At 43.5% G+C, this 23,840-nt stretch overlaps 1 protein-coding gene across 1 annotated transcript; it reads right to left on the bottom strand.

The window, feature by feature from the left end:
- Positions 1 to 142: 142 nt before the first annotated feature.
- LOC124031966 (protein phosphatase 1 regulatory subunit 12B-like) lies at positions 143 to 17,599 on the bottom strand. Its single transcript, XM_046343844.1, has 2 exons — positions 17,071 to 17,599; positions 143 to 246 (listed from the first exon to the last, which is right to left on the bottom strand). Exons 1-2 carry the CDS (start codon positions 17,500 to 17,502, stop codon positions 187 to 189), a joined length of 492 nt encoding a protein of 163 aa, XP_046199800.1. The 5' UTR covers positions 17,503 to 17,599; the 3' UTR covers positions 143 to 186.
- Between the last annotated feature and the right edge of the window lie 6,241 nt (positions 17,600 to 23,840).

Raw genomic sequence — 23,840 nt, 5'->3', positions numbered from 1 at the left:
TCTATAGGGCCCTGGTCTAAAGTAGTAGGGTTCTATTTGGGACTCAGCCTACTCCCCTCCACGGGCCAACTAGCTGAATGAACGAGAGGACATTTCTCGTCTCTTTCTCCTTGTTGTGAATGTGGCTGTGCATAGTTTTCTACCAGTGGTTCAACGGTTCCTTCACTGGGTCATCAAGTATCACGGTCATTGTGGAAATGGAGCAGCAGCAGCTGTTAGAAAGGAGAATGTTTTCCATTTCTTCATCTGAAATTCCCAAAGTCCATCGGGATTGGAAAGGGAGAAACAGAGGGAGAGAGAGAGAGAGAGACGAGGGGAGGAAGGGGGAGAGAGAGACAGAGAGAGGGAAACGAGGGGGCAGAGGAGAGAGAAGACAGAGGCTTTAGATGGAAAGTGGGTGGAAAGTTTGGAGTGAGGGCCTATATTTAATTATCGTTGCCATGCAACTAGTGAGCAACAAAGGAGAAAGGGATGGATGGTACTGGGTGACAGCAGGACCAGACCGAAGTATAGTCTGCTTCCCAACGGACACCCTGTTCCCTTCAAAAGAGGTGTACTACGTAGGGAACATGGCGCCATTTGTACATCTAGAGAAGAGAGCAGTTGCAAGGACACGTGCAAAAGACCGCAACCTCACATCTCACACAGACACGTTCTCATCAGTAGAACAACAGGCCACAGGAAAGTGGAGATGAAATAGTCTGGTTTGGGACAGTAAACCCACATTGCTGTGAAAGGACAAGAGAATTCTACTATAATTGATCATGATGATAATGATTGTGTCATGGATGGGGGGGGGGGTCAAGTAGCATAGCCGATACAGAAACCATTTCAGGAGACGTTTGAAATAAAATGGTGCGATTGCTCCAGACTGATAGTTTTCAGTAGATGGTTTAAGGAGCATGAATGTCCAGACCTTCCTCTATATTCATTAGACCAGCATAGATGAGAAGTGTGACTACCAACCATTTTTTCTAAACACAGGCCCATCCTCTCACTGGACTGAGGGGGGGGAGGGGGTCGTCACAGGCCCATCCTCTCACTGGACTGAGGGGAGGGGGGGTCGTCACAGGCCCATCCTCTCACTGGACTGAGGGGGTGGTGGGGGTCGTCACAGGCCCATCCTCTCACTGGACTGAGGGGAGGAGGGGGTCGTCACAGGCCCATCCTCTCACTGGACTGAGGGGAGGGGGGGGGGCCCATCCTCTCACTGGACTGAGGGGGGAGGGGGTCGTCACAGGCCCATCCTCTCACTGGACTGAGGGGGGGGGGTCACAGGCCCATCCTCTCACTGGAGGCCCATCCTCTGGACTGAGGGGGGAGGGGGTCGTCACCCATCCTCTCACTGGACTGAGGGGGTGGTGGGGGTCGTCATAGGCCCATCCTCTCACTGGACTGAGGGGAGGGGGTCGTCATAGGGCCATCCTCTCACTGGACTGAGGGGAGGGGGAGTCGTCATAGGCCCATCTTCTCACTGGACTGAGGGGAGGGGGTCGTCATAGGCCCATCCTCTCACTGGACTGAGGGGAGGGGGGTCGTCATAGGCCCATCCTCTCACTGGACTGAGGGGAGGGGGTCGTCATAGGCCCATCCTCTCACTGGACTGAGGGGAGGGGGGGTCGTCATAGGCCCATCCTCTCACTGGACTGAGGGGAGGGGGGTCGTCATAGGCCCATCCTCTCACTGGACTGAGGGGAGGGGGTCGTCATAGGCCCATCCTCTCACTGGACTGAGGGGAGGGAGGGTCGTCATAGGGCCATCCTCTCACTGGACTGAGGGGGGAGGGGGTCGTCATAGGGCCATCCTCTCACTGGACTGAGGGGGTGGTGGGGGTGGTCGTCATAGGGCCATCCTCTCACTGGACTGAGGGGGAGGGGGTTGTCACAGGCCCATCCTCTCACTGGACTGAGGGGGTGGTGGGGGTCGTCATAGGCCCATCCTCTCACTGGACTGAGGGGAGGGGGTCGTCATAGGGCCATCCTCTCACTGGACTGAGGGGGGAGGGGGTCGTCATAGGGCCATCCTCTCACTGGACTGAGGGGGTGGTGGGGGTGGACTCGTCATAGGGCCATCCTCTCACTGGACTGAGGGGGTGGGAGGGGGTCGTCACAGGCCCATCCTCTCACTGGACTGAGGGGGTGGTGGGGGTCGTCTCATAGGTCCAACGCGATCATAAAAAAACATTCCTCCAATATTAAAGTGCATTGGAGATCATTCCACACGTAAGGTGCAAAAACCAAAAAGCAGATCCACCCAACTCTGTAGAGATGTTAGGGATCTCCAGAGTTAGCCATCTCTCTGGCCCGTACATCTATAGGTTAACAACGAGGTAGAGATGTTAGGGATCTCCAGAGTTAGCCATCTCTCTGGCCCGTACATCTATAGGTTAACAACGAGGTAGAGATGTTAGGGATCTCCAGAGTTAGCCATCTCTCTGGCCCGTACATCTATAGGTTAACAACGAGGTAGAGATGTTAGGGATCTCCAGAGTTAGCCATCTCTCTGGCCCGTACATCTATAGGTTAACAACGAGGTAGAGATGTTAGGGATCTCCAGAGTTAGCCATCTCTCTGGCCCGTACATCTATAGGTTAACAACGAGGTAGAGATGTTAGGGATCTCCAGAGTTAGCCATCTCTCTGGCCTGTACATCTATAGGTTAACAACGAGGTAAGGTGTGGAGGAAGTTTATGCAAGAGGGCTGTATTGACAAGGAGGGTGCAATGCATTGATCTACGAGACTAAGACGGGACACATTCTGATACAGAATGCAGTGATGTGTACAGAACCTATCGACCATAATAAAACGATATCCCCATAGTCACACAGACGATATCCCCATAGTCACACAGACGATATCCCCATAGTCACACAGACGATATCCCATAGTCACACAGACGATATCCCCATCGTCACACAGACGATATCCCCATAGTCACACAGACGATATCCCCATAGTCACACAGACGATATCCCCATAGTCACACAGACGATATCCCCATAGTCACAGACGATATCCCCATCGTCACACAGACGATATCCCCATAGTCACACAGACGATATCCCCATAGTCACACAGACGATATCCCCATAGTCACACAGACGATATCCCCATAGTCACACAGACGATATCCCCATAGTCACAGACGATATCCCCATCGTCACACAGACGATATCCCCATAGTCACACAGACGATATCCCCATAGTCACACAGACGATATCCCCATAGTCACACAGACGATATCCCCATAGTCACAGACGATATCCCCATAGTCACAGACGATATCCCCATCGTCACACAGACGATATCCCCATCGTCACACAGACGATATCCCCATAGTCACACAGACGATATCCCCATCGTCACAGACGATATCCCCATCGTCACAGACGATATCCCCATCGTCACACAGACGATATCCCCATAGTCACACAGACGATATCCCCATAGTCACACAGACGATATCCTCATAGTCACACAGACGATATCCCCATCGTCACAGACGATATCCCCATCGTCACAGACGATATCCCCATCGTCACACAGACGATATCCCCATCGTCACAGACGATATCCCCATCGTCACACAGACGATATCCCCATCGTCACACAGACGATATCCCCATCGTCACAGACGATATCCCCATCGTCACACAGACGATATCCCCATAGTCACACAGACGATATCCCCATCGTCACAGACGATATCCCCATCGTCACACAGACGATATCCCCATCGTCACAGACGATATCCCCATCGTCACACAGACGATATCCCCATAGTCACACAGACGATATCCCCATAGTCACACAGAGGATATGCATGTTGAATTAGTTGTTTTCAGCTTTTTAATGAAAGTCAGAACCTTTTCTTTTTAGAAGACTATTTAAAAAACAATAATAATAATTTGTAAACTAACTCATCAACACGCTTTTTGAAAGATAGACTTTTGTCAACCCGGATATTTATAAACAAGGACACAAATCAATGAGGGCACCATCCAAAGTACACAGGAAAATCTATTCCCAACTATTTTGCAATCTATATGGCACAGTTGTAAATGTTTTAGTCCTTAAAATGAACTTTTTTATTCATCAACATTTTCTTTAATGGTCTTTAATGCAGAGCTGACAGAAAAGATCCTTACTTTTCCCACTTCCATTTTTGCAGAAATGCCACAATAAATTGGTTGTACTTTACATATGTTTTAGTTACCTGTAACTCCACCCGTCGAATTTATGATATAATTCATAAAGATACCACAATATTTGTTGTATCATTTGCTAAGTTTTTTTTCGAGTGGATTAAATTGAATAGTATAAAAACTCGTTTTTCAACCACTCCACAAATTTCTTGTTAACAAACCATAGTATTTGCAAGTCGGTTAGGACATCTACTTTGTGCATGACACAAGTAATTTTTCCAACAATTGTTTACAGACGGATTATTTCACTTATAATTCACTGTATCACAATTCCAGTGGGTCAGAAGTCTTACATACACTAAGTTGACTGTGCCTTTAAACAGCTTGGAAAATTCCAGAAAATGTCATGGCTTTAGAAGTTTCTGATAGGCTAATTGACATCATTTGAGTCAGTTGGATGTGTACCTGTGGATGTATTTCAAGGCCTACCTTTAAACTTCACCATGGGACCACGCAGCCGTCATACCGCTCAGGAAGGAGACGCGTTCTGTCTCCTAGAGATGAACGTACTTTGGTGCGAAAAGTGCAAATCAATCACAGAACAACAGCAAAGGACCTTGTGAAGATGGTGGAGGAAACAGGTACAAAGGTATTTATATCCACAGTAAAACTAGTCCTATATCGACATAACCTGAAAGGCCGCTCAGCAAGGAAGAAGCCACTGCTCCAACACCGCCATAAAAAAGCCAGACTACGGTTTGCATCTGCACATGGGGACAAAGATCGTACTTCTTGGAGAAATGTCCTCTGGTCTGATGATACAAAAATATTTTTGGCCATAATGACCATCGTTATGTTTGGAGGAAAAAGGGGGAGGCTTGCAAGCTGAAGAACACCATCCTAACCGTGAAGCACGGGGGTGACAGCATCATGTTGTGGGGGTGCTTTGCTGCAGGAGGGACTGGTGCACTTCACAAAATAGATGGCATCATGAGGCAGGAAAATTATGTGGATCTATGGAAGCAACATCAAGACAGTCAGGAAGTTAAAGCTTGTTTGCAAATGGGTCTTCCAAATGGAGAATGACCCCAAGCATACTTCCAAAGTTGTGGCAAAATGGCTTACAGACAACAAAGTCAAGGTATTGGAGTGGCCATCACAAAGCCCTGACCTCAATCGTATAGAACATTTGTGTCAGAACTGAAAAAGCATGTGCGAACAAGGAGGCCTACAAACCTGACTGTTACACCAGCTCTGTCAGGAGGAATGGGCCAAAATTCACCCAACTTATTGTGGAAGGCTACCCAAAACATTTGACTCAAGTTAAACAATTTAAAGGCAATGCTACCAAATACTAATTGAGTGTATGTAAACTTCTGACCCACTGGGAATGTGATGAAAGAAATAAAAGCTGAAATAAATCATTCTCTCTACTATTACTCTGACATTCTTCAAATAAAGTGGTGATCCTAACTGACCTAAGACAGGGAATTTTTACTAGGATTAAATGTCAGGAATTGTGAAAAACTGAGTCTAAAAGTATTTGGCTAAGGTGTATATAAACTTCCGACTTCAACTGTATCATCATTTGCTTGTAATCCAGAGAGGTTAGAAAAAGTATCTTGATCTTCTGAGGCTGTGGAGGGATTCTAATTCTAAAAGTATCTAGATCCTATGAGGATGTGGAGGGATTCTAATTCTAAAAGTATCTAGATCCTATGAGGATGTGGAGGGATTCTAATTCTAAAAGTATCTAGATCCTATGAGGATGTGGAGGGATTCTAATTCTAAAAGTATCTAGATCGTATGAGGATGTGGAGGGATTCTAATTCTAAAAGTATCTAGATCCTATGAGGATGTGGAGGGATTCTAATTCTAAAAGTATCTAGATCCTATGAGGATGTGGAGGGATTCTAATTCTAAAAGTATCTAGATCCTATGAGGATGTGGAGGGATTCTAATTATGGATTTAAAAGAAAACATGAATCATCAGTGTACAACGACACCTTTGTTTTTAAGCCATGGATTTCTAGGCCCTTGATATTATTGTTGGATATGAATTTAATAGCTAACATTTCGATGGCCATAGTAAATAGATACGCCGATAATGGACAACCTTGTTTGATTCCTCTTGATGAACGTTGTTTCCTCGGGGACATTGATGCAGCTGGCTTCCGTGTTTAGCGAGTGGGTGGTAAGAAACTCGGCTTGGGGGTCATGTTTCGGAGGACGCATGACTCGACCTTCGCCTCTCCTGAGCCCGATGGGGAGTTTCAGCGATGAGACAAGATCGTAATCACCAAATTGGGGGGTATTAAAAAATATATATATATATCATAAAATAAAATGTATTAAAAAAAATATTTAAAAAATAAACATTGTCCCGTGTCTTGAAATTCCGTTACAAAACCTCACATATTTTAATTAGTAGGGAGGATAAAGAAACTCCACAGAAGTAACAAGTATTAATTAGTAAGGTATTAGTAAGGTATTAATAAGGTAGTAAGGTATTTGTAAGGTAGTAAGGTATTAGTAAGGTATTAGTAAGGTAGTAAGGTATTAGTAAGGTATTAGTAAGTGTTGGTAACAGAAAATTGTTAACGGAATTGTTGACGCAATAAAAAAAAACATAGTAGTCACAAACCACAGTTGGGTTCACAAGATTGTACAGAACAGTAGAGTTCAGCACAGCAGAAAAGTAGAGTATTGTTCAGTAAAGTACACAGTAGCACACACTAGAGTCGAGTATACTATAACGTACAGTACTATGCTCTACTGCACTTTGATGTCTTAACTTGTGAAACATAGACATCTATGATTGGTTCAGATTTGGTCTCTCTAGGGGGGCAGATCTCATTAAAATAATATTCAGTGTATAGAATGTATAGAATCATGGCCTTGAAAGATGCTGCAGAGGACCAGGATCAGCTCTAGTAGATTGATGTAAACCAATCAGAGGACCAGGACCAGGATCAGCTCTAGTAGATTGATGTAAACACAATCAGAGGACAATCAGCTCTAGTAGATTGATGTAAAACAATCAGAGGACCAGGATCAGCTCTAGTAGATTGATGTAAACAACAATCAGAGGACCAATCAGGATCAGCTCTAGTAGATTGATGTAAACCAATCAGAGGACCAGGATCAGCTCTAGTAGATTGAGAAAACAATTGTAGATTGATGTAAAACAATCAGAGGACCAGGATCAGCTCTAGTAGATTGATGTAAAACAACAATCAGAGGACCAGGATCAGCTCTAGTAGATTGATGTAAAACAATCAGAGGACCAGGATCAGCTCTAGTAGATTGATGTAAAACAACAATCAGAGGACCAGGATCAGAGTAGATTGACCAGAGGACCAGGATCAGCTCTAGTAGATTGATGTAAAACAATCAGAGGACCAGGATCAGCTCTAGTAGATTGATGTAAAACAACAATCAGAGGACCAGGATCAGCTCTAGTAGATTGATGTAAAACAACAATCAGAGGACCAGGATCAGCTCTAGTAGATTGATGTAAAACAATCAGAGGACCAGGATCAGCTCTAGTAGATTGATGTAAAACAATCAGAGGACCAGGATCAGCTCTAGTAGATTGATGTAAAACAACAATCAGAGGACCAGGATCAGCTCTAGTAGATTGATGTAAAACAACAATCAGAGGACCAGGATCAGCTCTAGTAGATTGATGTAAAACAATCAGAGGACCAGGATCAGAGGATTGATGTAAAACAACAATCAGATCAGCTCTAGTAGATTGATGTAAAACAATCAGAGGACCAGGATCAGCTCTAGTAGATTGATGTAAAACAACAATCAGAGGACCAGGATCAGCTCTAGTAGATTGATGTAAAACAATCAGAGGACCAGGATCAGCTCTAGTAGATTGATGTAAAACAACAATCAGAGGACCAGGATCAGCTCTAGTAGATTGATGTAAAACAACAATCAGAGGACCAGGATCAGCTCTAGTAGATTGATGTGAAAACAACAATCAGAGGACCAGGATCAGCTCTAGTAGATTGATGTAAAACAATCAGAGGACCAGGATCAGCTCTAGTAGATTGATGTAAAACAACAATCAGAGGACCAGGATCAGCTCTAGTAGATTGATGTAAAACAACAATCAGAGGACCAGGATCAGCTCTAGTAGATTGATGTAAAACCAATCAGAGGACCAGGATCAGCTCTAGTAGATTGATGTAAAACAATCAGAGGACCAGGATCAGCTCTAGTAGATTGATGTAAAAACAATCAGAGGACCAGGATCAGCTCTAGTAGATTGGTAAAACCAGAGGATCAGCTCTAGTAGATTGAAAACAATCAGAGGACCAGGATCAGCTCTAGTAGATTGATGTAAAACAATCAGAGGACCAGGATCAGCTCTAGTAGATTGATGTAAAACAACAATCAGAGGACCAGGATCAGCTCTAGTAGATTGATGTAAAACAATCAGAGGACCAGGATCAGCTCTAGTAGATTGATGTAAAACAACAATCAGAGGACCAGGATCAGCTCTAGTAGATTGGTGTAAAACAATCAGAGGACCAGGATCAGCTCTAGTAGATTGATGTAAACAACAATCAGAGGACCAGGATCAGCTCTAGTAGATTGATGTAAAACAACAATCAGAGGACCAGGATCAGCTCTAGTAGATTGGTGTAAAACAATCAGAGGACCAGGATCAGCTCTAGTAGATTGATGTAAAACAATCAGAGGACCAGGATCAGCTCTAGTAGATTGATGTAAAACAATCAGAGGACCAGGATCAGCTCTAGTAGATTGATGTAAAACAATCAGAGGACCAGGATCAGCTCTAGTAGATTGATGTAAAACAATCAGAGGACCAGGATCAGCTCTAGTAGATTGAAAACAACAATCAGAGGACCAGGATAAGAACAACAATCAGAGGACCAGGATCAGCTCTAGTAGATTGATGTAAAACAATCAGAGGACCAGGATCAGCTCTAGTAGATTGATGTAAAACAACAATCAGAGGACCAGGATCAGCTCTAGTAGATTGATGTAAAACAACAATCAGAGGACCAGGATCAGCTCTAGTAGATTGATGTAAAACAACAATCAGAGGACCAGGATCAGCTCTAGTAGATTGAAAACAACAATCAGAGGACCAGGATAAAATTGATGTAAAACAATCAGAGGACCAGGATCAGCTCTAGTAGATTGATGTAAAACAATCAGAGGACCAGGATCAGCTCTAGTAGATTGATGTAAAACAATCAGAGGACCAGGATCAGCTCTAGTAGATTGATGTAAAAGAGGACAATCAGAGGACCAGGATCAGCTCTAGTAGATTGATGTAAAACAATCAGAGGACCAGGATCAGCTCTAGTAGATTGATGTAAAAATCAGAGGACAATCAGAGGACCAGGATCAGCTCTAGTAGATTGATGTAAAACAATCAGAGGACCAGGATCAGCTCTAGTAGATTGATGTAAAACAATCAGAGGACCAGGATCAGCTCTAGTAGATTGATGTAAAACAACAATCAGAGGACCAGGATCAGCTCTAGTAGATTGATGTAAAACAACAATCAGAGGACCAGGATCAGCTCTAGTAGATTGATGTAAAACAATCAGAGGACCAGGATCAGCTCTAGTAGATTGATGTAAAACAACAATCAGAGGACCAGGATCAGCTCTAGTAGATTGATGTAAAACAATCAGAGGACCAGGATCAGCTCTAGTAGATTGATGTAAAACAACAATCAGAGGACCAGGATCAGCTCTAGTAGATTGATGTAAAACAATCAGAGGACCAGGATCAGCTCTAGTAGATTGATGTAAAACAACAATCAGAGGACCAGGATCAGCTCTAGTAGATTGATGTAAAACAACAATCAGAGGACCAGGATCAGCTCTCAGCTCTAGTAGATTGATGTAAAACAACAATCAGAGGACCAGGATCAGCTCTAGTAGATTGATGTAAAACAACAATCAGAGGACCAGGATCAGCTCTAGTAGATTGATGTAAAACAACAATCAGAGGACCAGGATCAGCTCTAGTAGATTGATGTAAAACAACAATCAGAGGACCAGGATCAGCTCTAGTAGATTGATGTAAAACAACAATCAGAGGACCAGGATCAGCTCTAGTAGATTGATGTAAAACAATCAGAGGACCAGGATCAGCTCTAGTAGATTGATGTAAAACAACAATCAGAGGACCAGGATCAGCTCTAGTAGATTGGTGTAAACCAATCAGAGGACCAGGATCAGCTCTAGTAGATTGATGTAAAACAATCAGAGGACCAGGATCAGCTCTAGTAGATTGATGTAAAACAATCAGAGGACCAGGATCAGCTCTAGTAGATTGATGTAAAACAATCAGAGGACCAGGATCAGCTCTAGTAGATTGATGTAAAACAATCAGAGGACCAGGATCAGCTCTAGTAGATTGATGTAAAACAACAATCAGAGGACCAGGATCAGCTCTAGTAGATTGATGTAAAACAACAATCAGAGGACCAGGATCAGCTCTAGTAGATTGGTGTAAAACAATCAGAGGACCAGGATCAGCTCTAGTAGATTGGTGTAAAACAATCAGAGGACCAGGATCAGCTCTAGTAGATTGATGTAAAACAACAATCAGAGGACCAGGATCAGCTCTAGTAGATTGATGTAAAACAATCAGAGGACCAGGATCAGCTCTAGTAGATTGAGGACCAGGATGTAAAAAAACAACAATCAGAGGACCAGGATCAGCTCTAGTAGATTGGTGTAAACCAATCAGAGGACCAGGATCAGCTCTAGTAGATTGATGTAAAACCAGGATCAATCAGAGGACCAGGATCAGCTCTAGTAGATTGATGTAAACAACAATCAGAGGACCAGGATCAGCTCTAGTAGATTGGTGTAAAACAATCAGAGGACCAGGATCAGCTCTAGTAGATTGGTGTAAACCAATCAGAGGACCAGGATCAGCTCTAGTAGATTGGTGTAAAACAACAATCAGAGGACCAGGATCAGCTCTAGTAGATTGGTGTAAAACAATCAGAGGACCAGGATCAGCTCTAGTAGATTGGTGTAAAACAATCAGAGGACCAGGATCAGCTCTAGTAGATTGATGTAAAACAATCAGAGGACCAGGATCAGCTCTAGTAGATTGGTGTAAAACAATCAGAGGACCAGGATCAGCTCTAGTAGATTGGTGTAAAACAATCAGAGGACCAGGATCAGCTCTAGTAGATTGATGTAAACCAATCAGAGGACCAGGATCAGCTCTAGTAGATTGGTGTAAACCAATCAGAGGACCAATCAGAGGACCAATCAGAGATCAGCTCTAGTAGATTGATGTAAAACAACAATCAGAGGACCAGGATCAGCTCTAGTAGATTGGTGTAAAACAATCAGAGGACCAGGATCAGCTCTAGTAGATTGATGTAAAACAACAATCAGAGGACCAGGATCAGCTCTAGTAGATTGATGTAAAACAATCAGAGGACCAGGATCAGCTCTAGTAGATTGATGTAAAACAACAATCAGAGGACCAGGATCAGCTCTAGTAGATTGATGTAAAACAATCAGAGGACCAGGATCAGCTCTAGTAGATTGATGTAAAACAACAATCAGAGGACCAGGATCAGCTCTAGTAGATTGATGTAAAACAACAATCAGAGGACCAGGATCAGCTCTAGTAGATTGATGTAAAACAACAATCAGAGGACCAGGATCAGCTCTAGTAGATTGATGTAAAACAATCAGAGGACCAGGATCAGCTCTAGTAGATTGGTGTAAACCAATCAGAGGACCAGGATCAGCTCTAGTAGATTGATGTAAAACAACAATCAGAGGACCAGGATCAGCTCTAGTAAAAACAACAATCAGAGGACCAGGATCAGCTCTAGTAGATTGATGTAAAACAATCAGAGGACCAGGATCAGCTCTAGTAGATTGATGTAAAACAACAATCAGAGGACCAGGATCAGCTCTAGTAGATTGATGTAAACCAGGATCAGCTCTAGTAGATTGGTGTAAAACAATCAGAGGACCAGGATCAGCAATCAGAGGACCAGGATCAGCTCTAGTAGATTGGTGTAAACAATCAATCAGAGGACCAGGATCAGCTCTAGTAGATTGATGTAAAACAATCAGAGGACCAGGATCAGCTCTAGTAGATTGGTGTAAACCAATCAGAGGACCAGGATCAGCTCTAGTAGATTGGTGTAAAACAACAATCAGAGGACCAGGATCAGCTCTAGTAGATTGGTGTAAAACAATCAGAGGACCAGGATCAGCTCTAGTAGATTGGTGTAAAACAATCAGAGGACCAGGATCAGCTCTAGTAGATTGATGTAAACCAATCAGAGGACCAGGATCAGCTCTAGTAGATTGGTGTAAACCAATCAGAGGACCAGGATCAGCTCTAGTAGATTGGTGTAAAACAATCAGAGGACCAGGATCAGCTCTAGTAGATTGTAGATTGGATTGATGTAAACCAATCAGAGGACCAGGATCAGCTCTAGTAGATTGGTAAAACAATCAGAGGACCAGGATCAGCTCTAGTAGATTGGTGTAAACCAATCAGAGGACCAGGATCAGCTCTAGTAGATTGGTGTAAAACAATCAGAGGACCAGGATCAGCTCTAGTAGATTGATGTAAAACAATCAGAGGACCAGGATCAGCTCTAGTAGATTGGTGTAAACCAATCAGAGGACCAGGATCAGCTCTAGTAGATTGATGTAAAACAATCAGAGGACCAGGATCAGCTCTAGTAGATTGATGTAAAACAATCAGAGGACCAGGATCAGCTCTAGATTGGTGTAGATTGGTAAACCAATCAGAGGACCAGGATCAGCTCTAGTAGATTGGTGTAAAACAATCAGAGGACCAGGATCAGCTCTAGTAGATTGATGTAAAACAATCAGAGGACCAGGATCAGCTCTAGTAGATTGGTGTAAAACAATCAGAGGACCAGGATCAGCTCTAGTAGATTGATGTAAAACAATCAGAGGACCAGGATCAGCTCTAGTAGATTGATGTAAAACAATCAGAGGACCAGGATCAGCTCTAGTAGATTGATGTAAAACAATCAGAGGACCAGGATCAGCTCTAGTAGATTGGTGTAAACCAATCAGAGGACCAGGATCAGCTCTAGTAGATTGGTGTAAACCAATCAGAGGACCAGGATCAGCTCTAGTAGATTGATGTAAAAAAACAATCTTGCAAGAAGAAAGTTGTTGGAATGAAAATAAATTATTCACTAGAAGTTGATCTTCCATCATGTCAACAAGAGATCGAAGAAAAGGCAGGCAGTCAACTGGCTGACCAGAGTCAATTAAAGCACCTTTCATTTCAAATAAAACTCCTGCCGATATAACCTGCTGTTTAAAAGAGTCACTTATTCATTTTTTCAGTCTGACACAACTTGGACGGAGAGGAATTTCCACAATTCAATAACCGCATATGCCACTGTCCTACAAGTAAAACAAATTGCTATTAAGAAAGAATATCTAAATATTAGATTGAGCTATGTAGGAGTGGCATTTACTAAAATACAATACAGTCTTTTTGAAATGTTTAGAACACCTTTATTTAACCAGGTAGGCTGGTTGAGAACACCTTTATTTAACCAGGTAGGCTGGTTGAGAACACCTTTATTTAACCAGGTAGGCTGGTTGAGAACACCTTTATTTAACCAGGTAGGCTGGTTGAGAACACCTTTATTTAACCAGGTAGGCTGGTTGAGAACACCTTTATTTAACCAGGTAGGCTGGTTGAGAACACCTTTATTTAACCAGGTAGGCTGGTTGAGAACACCTTTATTTAACCAGGTAGGCTGGTTGAGAACACCTTTATTTAACCAGGTAGGCTGGTTGAGAACACCTTTATTTAACCAGGTTTAACCATTTAACCAGGTAGGCTGGTTGAGAACACCTTTATTTAACCAGGTAGGCTGGTTGAGAACACCTTTATTTAACCAGGTAGGCTGGTTGAGAACACCTTTATTTAACCAGGTAGGCTGGTTGAGAACACCTTTATTTAACCAGGTAGGCTGGTTGAGAACACCTTTATTTAACCAGGTAGGCTGGTTGAGAACACCTTTATTTAACCAGGTAGGCTGGTTGAGAACACCTTTATTTAACCAGGTAGGCTAGTTGAGAACACCTTTATTTAACCAGGTAGTTGAGAACACCTTTATTTAACCAGGTAGGCTAGTTGAGAACACCTTTATTTAACCAGGTAGGCTAGTTGAGAACACCTTTATTTAACCAGGTAGGCTGGTTGAGAACACCATTATTTAACCAGGTAGGCTGTTGAGAACACCTTTATTTAACCAGGTAGGCTAGTTGAGAACACCTTTATTTAACCAGGTAGGCTGGTTGAGAACACCTTTATTTAACCAGGTAGGCTGGTTGAGAACACCTTTATTTAACCAGGTAGGCTAGTTGAGAACACCTTTATTTAACCAGGTAGGCTGGTTGAGAACACCCAGGTAGGCTGGTTGAGAACACCTTTATTTAACCAGGTAGGCTGGTTGAGAACACCTTTATTTAACCAGGTAGGCTAGTTGAGAACACCTTTATTTAACCAGGTAGGCTGGTTGAGAACTAGTTGAGAACACCTTTATTTAACCAGGTAGAGAACACCTTTATTTAACCAGGTAGGCTGAGAACACCTTTATTTAACCAGGTAGGCTGGTTGAGAACACCTTTATTTAACCAGGTAGGCTAGTTGAGAACACCTTTATTTAACCAGGTAGGCTGGTTGAGAACACCTTTATTTAACCAGGTAGGCTGGTTGAGAACACATTTATTTAACCAGGTAGGCTGGTTGAGAACACCTTTATTTAACCAGGTAGGCTAGTTGAGAACACCTTTATTTAACCAGGTAGGCTAGTTGAGAAAAAGTTCTCATTTACAACTGCGACCCGGCCAAGATAAAGCAAAGCAACAACACAGAGTTACACATGGAATAAACAAGCAGGGTTAGGAAAAAAAGAAAGTCTATATACAGTGTGTGCAAACGGCATGAGGAGGTAAGGCAATAAATAGGCCATAGTAGCAAAGTAATTACAATTGAGCAATTTACACTGGAGTGATAGATGTGCAGATGAGGATGTGCAAGTAGAAATACTGGTGTGGAAAAGAGCAGAAAAACAAAAACAAATATGGGGATGAGGCAGGAAGTTGGTTGGATGGGCTATTTACAGATGGGCTGTGTACAGATGGGCTATTTACAGATGGGCTATTTAGAGATGGGCTGCGTACATGTACAGTGATCGGCAAGCTGCTCTGACAGCTGATGCTTAAAGTTAGTGAGGGAGATAAAAGTCTCCAACTTCAGTGATTTTGCAATTTGTTCCAGTCATTGGCAGCAGAGAACTGGAAGGAAAGGCAGCCAAAGAGGTGTTGGCTTTGGGGATGATCAGTGAGATATACCTGCTGGAGTGCATGCTACGGGTGGGTGTTGCTATGGTGACCAGTGAGCTGAGATAAGGCGGAGCTTTACCTAGCAAAGGCTTATAGATGACCTGGAGCCAGTGGGTTTGGCGAACGAATATGTAGAGAGGACCAGCCAACGAGGGTAAGTTTGGCAGCGTAAGTGAAGGAGGCTTTTGTTGCCTCACACGTAAATCCTTAAAGAGATGGGTGGGGCTAAAGCTTAAAGAGGGTGTGAACGATGCTGAATGGGTGGGGCTAAAGCTTAAAGAGGGTGTGAACGATGCTGAATGGGTGGGGCTAAAGCTTAAAGAGGGTGTGAACGATGCTGAATGGGTGGGGCTAAAGCTTAAAGAGGCTGTGAACGATGCTGAATGGGTGGGGCTAAAGCTTAAAGAGGGTGTGAACGATGCTGAATGGGTGGGGCTAAAGCTTAAAGAGGGTGTGAACGATGCTGAATGGGTGGGGCTAAAGCTTAAAGAGGGTGTGAACGATGCTGAATGGGTGGGGCTAAAGCTTAAAGAGGGTGTGAACGATGCTGAATGGGTGGGGCTAAAGCTTAAAGAGGGTGTGAACGATGCTGAATGAGTGGGGCTAAAGCTTAAAGAGGGTGTGAACGATGCTGAATGGGTGGGGCTAAAGCTTAAAGAGGGTGTGAACGATGCTGAATGGGTGTCGACAAAGAAGAGCTCTCTCATCATTACGACTGACTGAACAGTCGCTGATGCTACGTGTCAATCATTCCCCCCCTTTCAGGGATATAACTTTACAATTGTATAGCTAATAGACAATATGTTTATCGGTGGACTGAGGTGAAGGAACCTTCAACGGTGGTACTGTTTTGCTACTCTCCAAATAACATTTTTGTTGTTGTTGTATAGAAATGCAGTAAATGAACATCAAAAGAACAATTTCCAAAATAAATATGCGCCTACTATTCTGAACTGTTTTGGTTAGGAAGCATGCAGAAAAGCCTTCATGGCTCTGATTCCCCTGCGATGAGGTAAGTGTTCCTACTCATATCCCTGTTCTGTGGCGTCTTAATATAACCATGATTGCGTTCCGACCCCAGTGCAGCTCAGTGTAAACAAGCCTAATGGCAGGGTAGGAGTCATCTGACTAGCAGCCGCCTTTTCCAGTCTTGTGTCAGTTCATCCGAGAGAGAGAGAGAGAACACACACAGACTTGGAAGGCAAACAGTTCCAATGAACCAATCTACTTTAGCGCGCACACACACACACACCGGAATTATCATGACAATGTTCCAACATCACGATTAACAAGTTGTGTAGTTTTATAAACATTCAAACCACTGATTTGAGCATGATTAAAAGTTGAGTTAATGTTACTTGTCGATGTTTAATTTGACCAAAGGGTTACTTTGTTACAGTAGCTATGTGGACATTTTTGTTTGGCGGTAGGATACAACACAGATCGTTACATAGTTTCAACCCGCCATTACCACTATGTTCCCCAAACACCAGCCTGCAACAATGGAACTACTTTCTAACGAGTTAAATACCTGGTGAAGCGCTGTCAGTCCGTCTATATTGGCGTGGTTGATGTCAGCGCCTTGTCGTAGGAGCACCGCTACCTCCTCTCTGTCCCCGGCCGAACAGGCTGCCATAAACACGGCTCCCTGAGCGAACCGAACCCGGGCCCGCCGCGTCCCGGTTCCCGTCGACCCGTCCCGCGTCCCCGGTCCCGTCTGATCGGTTTCCGAGCCCAGCCATCGCTGTAACTGATCCTGCCGTCGCTGCTTTGCAGCTTCAGACCGGGAACGGTCCGTGGCCGCCATCTTCTTCGGTCTGTCCCGGGTCGAGTCAGTTGATGTCGCTGGGAGAGGCAAAGTGGAGCAGCAGCAGCTCCTCTCGGAGAGACTTACGCCCCCTGGCCGTAGCAACACGACCGTAGGATACAGAAAGGACTGGACATTCTCCAAAGGTGTATTCATTACGGAAACCGTTTACCGTTTAACAACCAAACGGAAGCTAACAAAGCTAAACGTCTTACTATTGAACATATTCATTTAGCTCACTCCCGTTTCGTTCAGTTTGCTTCCGTTTAAGAAACGTTTTTGAAATAGAATCTGCGTAATGAATAGACCCCAGGTATGACTATTGCGTTGCAGAACTCCCACGCAGGCTTTTACCCCAACATGGATAAGCTGTCCTGTGTGTAATGCACATATTATAAAGCTTCAACATTAGCCAAGGCAAAACAGAAACAGACTGTAGTCTGCACAGAACATGAACTGGGACGTCAACAGTTGGCCCTTGAGAACCTATAATTGGAGAATATTATTTGAGAGGTCATGGAAAGATAAACTTTGTATATAATTTCCTATGACAAACACATGATTCTCTGCAATATATATATATTTAAATAAATACAAAATCAAAAGTCCAACCTGAATTAAAATTTTATTGAAAGTAAACATTGTAAAGCGTTTATATTTATTTTAAATCCAGAACCCATAATTTATTTAATTTAATCTACAGTTAAAGGATATACTGTATGCAGTGAACCATCCATATCATACACTGGCATCTACATTCAGTATTGACCAATGTGTGTAATAAAAGAAATGAAAAACAACATTCATACTAAACTAACAACAAAACACATGTCTATTTTCAATATTTATCCCATGTGGTCATTCATGTAAAGTCTTTTATTTTGTAATATTATTAACATGTTGTTATTATTATTATTATTTATTATTAACATGTATTCCCGGTGGATCTCATTGTATATTTCAAAGTCATGCTGATCGTTTGTTGCTAAGACAGAATCATGTGTCCGTGGTACATTTTTAAATACTGTAATAGCAAGGTATTGTCAGGTTATTAATAAATATTAGCAAAACAAGTTGACCTATAGAAAGTGGCACAACGAAACAGTACAATTGGTTCAAAATGAATACTGCATTGGTTGGCACATGCATTGCATAGAGTCCCTTATAGTCATTGGTCATACAGAGAGCCAGCTACTGCATAGAGTCCCTTATAGTCATTGGTCATACAGAGAGCCAGGTACTGCATAGAGTCCCTTATAGTCATTGGTCATACAGAGAGCCAGGTATTGCATAGAGTCCAGAGAGCCAGGTACTATAGTCATTGGTCATACAGAGAGCCAGGTACTGCATAGAGTCCCTTATAGTCATTGGTCATACAGAGAGCCAGGTACTGCATAGAGTCCCTTATAGTCATTGGTCATACAGAGAGCCAGGTACTGCATAGAATCCCTTATAGTCATTGGTCATACAGAGAGCCAGGTACTGCATAGAGTCCCTTATAGTCATTGGTCATACAGATCTCTAATAGAGAGTTATTTTCCCTTATTATGTTCTTGGTCTTTTCTCAGGTCTGATGGTGCTGCTGGGTCAGTTCACTTGGCACCCAACACTAGATAACACTCTGAAACAGAGTGAAATGTCCAATAAGACATGCTTGTTTGTTTTCGTTGTCCGTTTGAAAACATTTTTTCGTCAGTGTGCCCTGCTGAACACAGTTCTGTGTTTGAGTAGAGACTGTGTTCAGGCTGTGTTCCTGTGTTCAGCCTGTGTTCAGCCTGTGTTTAGCTTGTGTTCAGTCTGTGTTCCTGTGTTCAGTCTGTGTTCAGTCTGTGTTCAGCCTGTGTTTAGCCTGTGTTCAGCCTGTGTTCCTGTGTTCAGCCTGTGTTCAGCCTGTGTGTTCAGCTTGTGTTCAGCCTGTGTTCAGCCTGTGTTCAGTCTGTGTTCCTGTGTTCAGTCTGTGTTCAGCCTGTGTTCAGCCTGTGTTCAGCCTGTGTTCAGTTTGTGTTCCTGTGTTCAGCCTGTGTTCAGTCTGTGTTCAGCCTGTGTTCAGTCTGTGTTCCTGTGTTCAGCCTGTGTGTTCAGCCTGTGTTCAGTCTGTGTTCCTGTGTTCAGTCTGTGTTCAGCCTGTGTTCAGCCTGTGTTCCTGTGTTCAGCCTGTGTGTTCAGCCTGTGTTCAGCCTGTGTTCAGTCTGTGTTCCTGTGTTCAGTCTGTGTTCAGCCTGTGTTCAGCCTGTGTTCAGCCTGTGTTCAGTTTGTGTTCCTGTGTTCAGTCTGTGTTCCTGTGTTCAGTCTGTGTTCAGCCTGTGTTCAGCCTGTGTTCAGTCTGTGTTCCTGTGTTCAGCCTGTGTTCAGCCTGTGTTCAGCCTGTGTTCCTGTGTTCAGCCTGTGTTCAGCCTGTGTTCAGTCTGCGTTCCTGTGTTCAGCCTGTGTTCAGCCTGTGTTCAGCCTGTGTTCAGTCTGCGTTCCTGTGTTCAGTCTGCGTTCCTGTGTTCAGCCTGTGTTCAGCCTGTGTTCAGTCTGCGTTCCTGTGTTCAGTCTGTGTTCAGCCTGTGTTCAGCCTGTGTTCAGCCTGTGTTCAGTCTGCGTTCCAGCCTGTGTGTGTGTGTGTGTGTGTGTGTGTGTGTGTGTGTGTGTGTGTGTGTGTGTGTGTGTGTGTGTGTGTGTGTGTGTGTGTGTGTGTGTGTGTGTGTGTGTGTGTGTGTGTGTGTGTGTGTGTGTGTGTGTGTTCATGGTTGATTGTTTTTCCACCGTGCTAGGATTGGTTGTTGTTTGGGGTTTTAGGCTGGGTTTCTGTACAGCACTTTGAGATATCAGCTGATGTACGAAGGGCTATATAAATAAAATTGGATTTGATTTGAAGAATATATATATATATTTTTAAAATGTATTTTAATGTAGCAATAGTAGAAACAGTCTGGTTAGTTCCACAGTTAGATTTAGTAATGTAACGTGAGTTCTGGACTAACTAATCTCAATTGAAATACTTAAAAATAACCAAAAAAATTCAGTTCCAGGCTAAATTAATCTGTGTCTGGGAAACTGGCCATAGAAGTAATGTAATATAATCACAAAGCATAACTTCTGTTCTAATCTAGAACGTTCAGTTTGAGTCACATCAAAGTAGGGTCGTCTTCGTGGCCCATTTATTTTCAGCTCCAAGTAAAGGCAGAGGGCTTAAACCGGTGATGTGGTCACCATCATGACTCAATAGAAATAAGTAAGAGGGATATCCCTCCTTTGTCATCTTATTGACTTTAGATCATATTAACTAGGCAAGTCTGTTAAGAATAAATTCCTTTTTACAATGACGGCCGAGGAACAGAGGCAGAACAACAGATTTGTACCTTGTCAGCTCGGGGATTTGATCTAGCAACCTTTTGGTTACAAGTCCAACACTAACCACTAGGCTACCTTCCTCCTCTAACCACTAGGCTACCTGCCTCCTCTAACCACTAGGCTACCTGCCTCCTCTAACCACTAGGCTACCTGCCTCCTCTAACCACTAGGCTACGTGCCTCCTCTAACCACTAGGCTACCTGCCTCCTCTAACCACTAGGCTACCTGCCTCCTCTCACCACTAGGCTACCTGCTACCTGCCTCCTCTAACCACTAGGCTACCTGCCTCCTCTAACCACTAGGCTACCTACTCTAACCACTAGGCTACCTGCTCTAACCACTAGGCTACCTGCTCTAACCACTAGGCTACCTCCTCTAACCACGAGGCTACCTCCTCTAACCACTAGGCTACCTCCTCTAACCACTAGGCTACCTGCTCTAACCACTAGGCTACCTGCTCTAACCACTAGGCTACCTGCTCTAACCGCTAGGCTACCTCCTCTGACCACTAGGCTACCTCATCTAACCACTAGGCTACCTGCTCTAACCACTAGGCTACCTCCTCTAACCAGTAGGCTACCTGCTCTAACCACTAGGCTACCTCCTCTAACCACTAGGCTACCTGCTCTAACCACTAGGCTACCTACTCTAACCATTAGGCTACCTGCTCTAACCAATAGGCTACCTGCTCTAACCACTAGGCTACCTACTCTAACCACTAGGCTACCGGGTCTAACCACTAGGCTACCGGGTCTAACCACTAGGCTACCGGGTCTAACCACTAGGCTACCGGGTCTAACCACTAGGCTACCTCCTCTAACCACTAGGCTACCTCCTCTAACCACTAGGCTACCTGCTCTAACCACTAGGCTACCTCCTCTAACCACTAGGCTACCTCCTCTAACCACTAGGCTACCTCCTCTAACTACTAGGCTACCTCCTCTAACCACTAGGCTACCTCCTCTAACCACTAGGCTACCTGCTCTAACCACTAGGCTACCTGCTCTAACCACTAGGCTACCTCCTCTAACCACTAGGCTACCTCCTCTAACCACTAGGCTACCTCCTCTAACCACTAGGCTACCTCCTCTAACCACTAGGCTACCTGCCTCCTCTAACCACTAGGCTACCTGCCTCCTCTAACCACTAGGCTACCTGCTCTAACCACTAGGCTACCTGCTCTAACCACTAGGCTACCTCCTCTAACCACTAGGCTACCTGCCTCCTCTAACCACTAGGCTACCTGCTCTAACCACTAGGCTACCTCCTCTAACCACTAGGCTACCTGCCTCCTCTAACCACTAGGCTACCTCCTCTAACCACTAGGCTACCTGCTCTAACCACTAGGCTACCTGCTCTAACCACTAGGCTACCTGCTCTAACCATTAGGCTACCTCCTCTAACGACTAGGCTACCTCCTCTAACCACTAGGCTACCTGCTCTAACCACTAGGCTACCTCCTCTAACCACTAGACTACCTCCTCTAACTACTAGGCTACCTGCTCTAACCATTAGGCTACTTCCTCTAACGACTAGGCTACCTCCTCTAACCACTAGGCTACCTGCTCTAACCACTAGGCTACCTGCTGCTTTTTGTTCTATGTTGCTCTGTCTGTATGCTATGTCTTGCGTGTCCTATGTTGCTATGTCTTGCTTGTTCTATGGTGCTATTGTCTATATTGTAATTGTTTTTAATAACCTGCCCAGGGACTGCGGTTGAAAATTAGCCGGCTGGCTAAAACCGGCACTTTTACTGAAACGTTGATTAATGTGCACTGTCCCTGTAAAAATAAAATAAACTAAACTAAACTAAAACCTCCTCTAACCACGAGGCTACCTCCTCTAACCACGAGGCTACCTCCTCTAACCACGAGGCTACCTCCTCTAACCACGAGGCTACCTCCTCTAACCACGAGGCTACCTGCTACCCTAATAATAATAATAATAAGTAGTACATGTAATGTAAGACACGGTGGAAAAAAGATCAGATCAGAAAAGATCAGATCAGATTTTGCTGCCGACTCACTGACCCTCATTTAAGGACTGACACACTTTCCAAACAGTAAAATAACGTGATCAACAGCAAATACTATCAAGGTATCTGTATATACATGACCAGATGCTTATCGTCTTACAGTCAAAAGGCTATATTCAATGGATAACTCCTGGAATGAAACAGATAATAAAACCCTAATTTACGCAAGTCATTATTTGAAGTAAAGTAACAGGTTCAGGTTTCAAACAATTATACTGTCTCCACATTACATTATACTGCCTCCACATTACATTATACTGTCTCCACATTACATTATACTGTCTCCACATTACGTTATACTGTCTCCACATTACATTATACTGTCTCCAGCTCACATTACATTATACTGTCTCCACATTACATTATACTGTCTCCACATTACATTATACTGTCTCCACATTACAGTATACTGTCTCCACATTACATTATACTGTCTCCACATTACATTATACTGTCTCCACATTACATTATACTGTCTCCACATTACATTATACTGTCTCCACATTACATTATACTGTCTCCACATTACATTATACTGTCTCCACATTACATTATACTGTCTCCACATTACATTATACTGTCTCCACATTACATTATACTGTCTCCACATTACATTATACTGTCTCCACATTACGTTATACTGTCTCCACATTACATTATACTGTCTCCAGCTCACATTACATTATACTGTCTCCACATTACATTATACTGTCTCCACATTACATTATACTGTCTCCACATTACATTATACTGTCTCCACATTACGTTATACTGTCTCCACATTACATTATACTGTCTCCAGCTCACATTACATTATACTGTCTCCACATTACATTATACTGTCTCCACATTACATTATACTGTCTCCACATTACAGTATACTGTCTCCACATTACATTATACTGTCTCCACATTACATTATACTGTCTCCACATTACATTATACTGTCTCCACATTACGTTATACTGTCTCCACATTACATTATACTGTCTCCAGCTCACATTACATTATACTGTCTCCACGTTACATTATACTGTCTCCACATTACATTATACTGTCTCCACATTACATTATACTGTCTCCACATTATACTGTCTCCACATTACATTATACTGTCTCCAGC

The sequence above is a fragment of the Oncorhynchus gorbuscha genome, linkage group LG01 (assembly GCF_021184085.1).
Source record: "Oncorhynchus gorbuscha isolate QuinsamMale2020 ecotype Even-year linkage group LG01, OgorEven_v1.0, whole genome shotgun sequence".
In the NCBI taxonomy this organism is placed as follows: Eukaryota; Metazoa; Chordata; class Actinopteri; order Salmoniformes; family Salmonidae; genus Oncorhynchus; species Oncorhynchus gorbuscha.
Note: the sequence above shows the minus strand (reverse complement) of the source record. Positions and strands in the feature narration are given on the sequence as shown.